The sequence below is a fragment of the Arachis ipaensis genome, chromosome B1, assembly GCF_059453495.1.
Source record: "Arachis ipaensis isolate K30076 ecotype BB chromosome B1, ASM5945349v1, whole genome shotgun sequence".
Lineage (NCBI taxonomy): Eukaryota > Viridiplantae > Streptophyta > Magnoliopsida > Fabales > Fabaceae > Arachis > Arachis ipaensis.
Window position 1 is genome coordinate 26558622 of NC_142436.1, and position 1660 is coordinate 26560281.

The window sequence follows — 1660 nt, forward strand, 5'->3', positions numbered from 1 at the left end:
AACGGGATAACGCAGTCAACCTTTTTGCCAATCGCTGGACGTCTTTGATACAACCCGGGCTCTTCATCCGGAGGATCGCTTGGCACTTTTCAGAGTTGGCTTCTACCCCTCTTTGGGTTATCATGAACCCTAGGAACTTTCCGGCCTCCATGGCAAAGGCGCACTTGAGCGGGTTGAGCCTCATGCCGTGTTGCCGGAGGGACGCGAACACGCCCCCCTTTCTTGTGACATCTTCCTTCTCCTTTGGGCCACTGGTTGGGCTTCCAGCTTGACGGCCAGACAATGTGACATGAGTTGGGGATCTATCCCCGGCATGTCGGCTGGCGTCCAAGCGAACAAGTCGGCATTGGCTCTGATCATCTCCATCAAAGGTTCCTTCAATTCATGGGGGAGATTTCTGTTTATGAATGTGAACTTTTCCTCCGCGTTCCCAACCCTAAATTTTTCCAGGTCCCCTTCTGGCTCGGGCCTGGGCTTGTCATCTACTCTGGCATCCAGGTCGGCGAGGAACACCCCTGATGCTTCTTTGGATTTTTTCCTCAAGGAGAGGCTGGTGTGGTCGCAGGTGACTGCCGTTTCCAAGTCTCATCTAATGGATCCTATGGATCCGTCATCAGTAAAAAACTTCATTACGAGCAGTTTTGTACTGATCGCTGCTCCAAGGTTATTGATGGTTTTCCTCCCCAGGATGATGTTGTAGGCTGTGGAATCCCGCAAAACTACAAAATCTGCCATTATTGTCCTTCGCTTCTGTCCTTGTCCCACGGAGGTCGGGAGGGAGATAATCCCATCCGACTTGATGAAGTGGTCGCCCAACCCTACCACACCGTGCTGGTGGGTCGCTAGGTCGGCGTCACGCAATCCCAAGGCATCAAATACGTTGCAGAACATGATGTTTGAGTCTGCCCCTGTATCCACGAGGATCCGTTTGACGAGACCGGTTCCAACTCTGGCCGTGATGACCATGGGGGGACTTTCCAGGACCTCGTCAAACCATTGGTCTTCTGGACCAAAGGAGATGGATGGGAGCCTCTGGAAACTTCTCGCATATGAAGAGGAGACTGCCAGGACTTTGGCGTCTTTCTTCTGTGCCGATCTCGACCTCGGGGCCGAATTCCTCGCCGTTACTACGTTCACCACCGTGAGACCGTGGTCGTCTCCCTCCGGTTCTTGGCGTTGCCTTGTCACCTGAGACCTGTCCTCGCCCTCGTGGTCACGATTCCGTCTCCTCGGCTCTCTAATGAGGTGGGAGAATTCAGCAAGCTTCCCGTCCCTAATTGCTTGCTCTAGCGTATCCTTTAGGTCGAAACAGTCTTGGGTCTTGTGCCCGTATCCCTTGTGATATTCGCAATAAAGGCTTTTGTTTCCCCCTGTTTGATCCTTCAGAGGTCGGGGTTTCGACAGTATTCCCTTCTCGGCTATCTGTTGGTAAACTTCCATGATCGGTGCCGTGAGGGGGTGTAATTAGTGAACTTTCCGACTCGGGGAAATGACCTTGGTGCCTTACTCGGGCCGCCGTCCCTGGTGTTTTCCTTTTGTCTTTCTCTGCTCTCGTGGTGCCGGGTTTCGTTGTAGGAGGGTTGCCGTTTGTTGGCATCCACGACCCGGCTGACTTCCTCATCATTAATGTACTCCTTAGCTACACATTGGATCTCCTGCA

At 53.0% G+C, this 1660-nt stretch overlaps 1 protein-coding gene across 1 annotated transcript; it reads right to left on the reverse strand.

The window, feature by feature from the left end:
• Positions 1–585: 585 nt before the first annotated feature.
• LOC107648715 (uncharacterized) lies at positions 586–1440 on the reverse strand. Its single transcript, XM_016352537.1, has one exon. It carries the CDS (start codon positions 1438–1440, stop codon positions 586–588), a length of 855 nt encoding a protein of 284 aa, XP_016208023.1.
• Positions 1441–1660: the final 220 nt, after the last annotated feature.

Bases quoted from the DNA above. Each gene is read 5' to 3' on its own strand.
- LOC107648715 (XM_016352537.1), bottom strand. From the start codon at position 1,440: ATGGAAGTTTACCAACAGATAGCCGAGAAGGGAATACTGTCGAAACCC.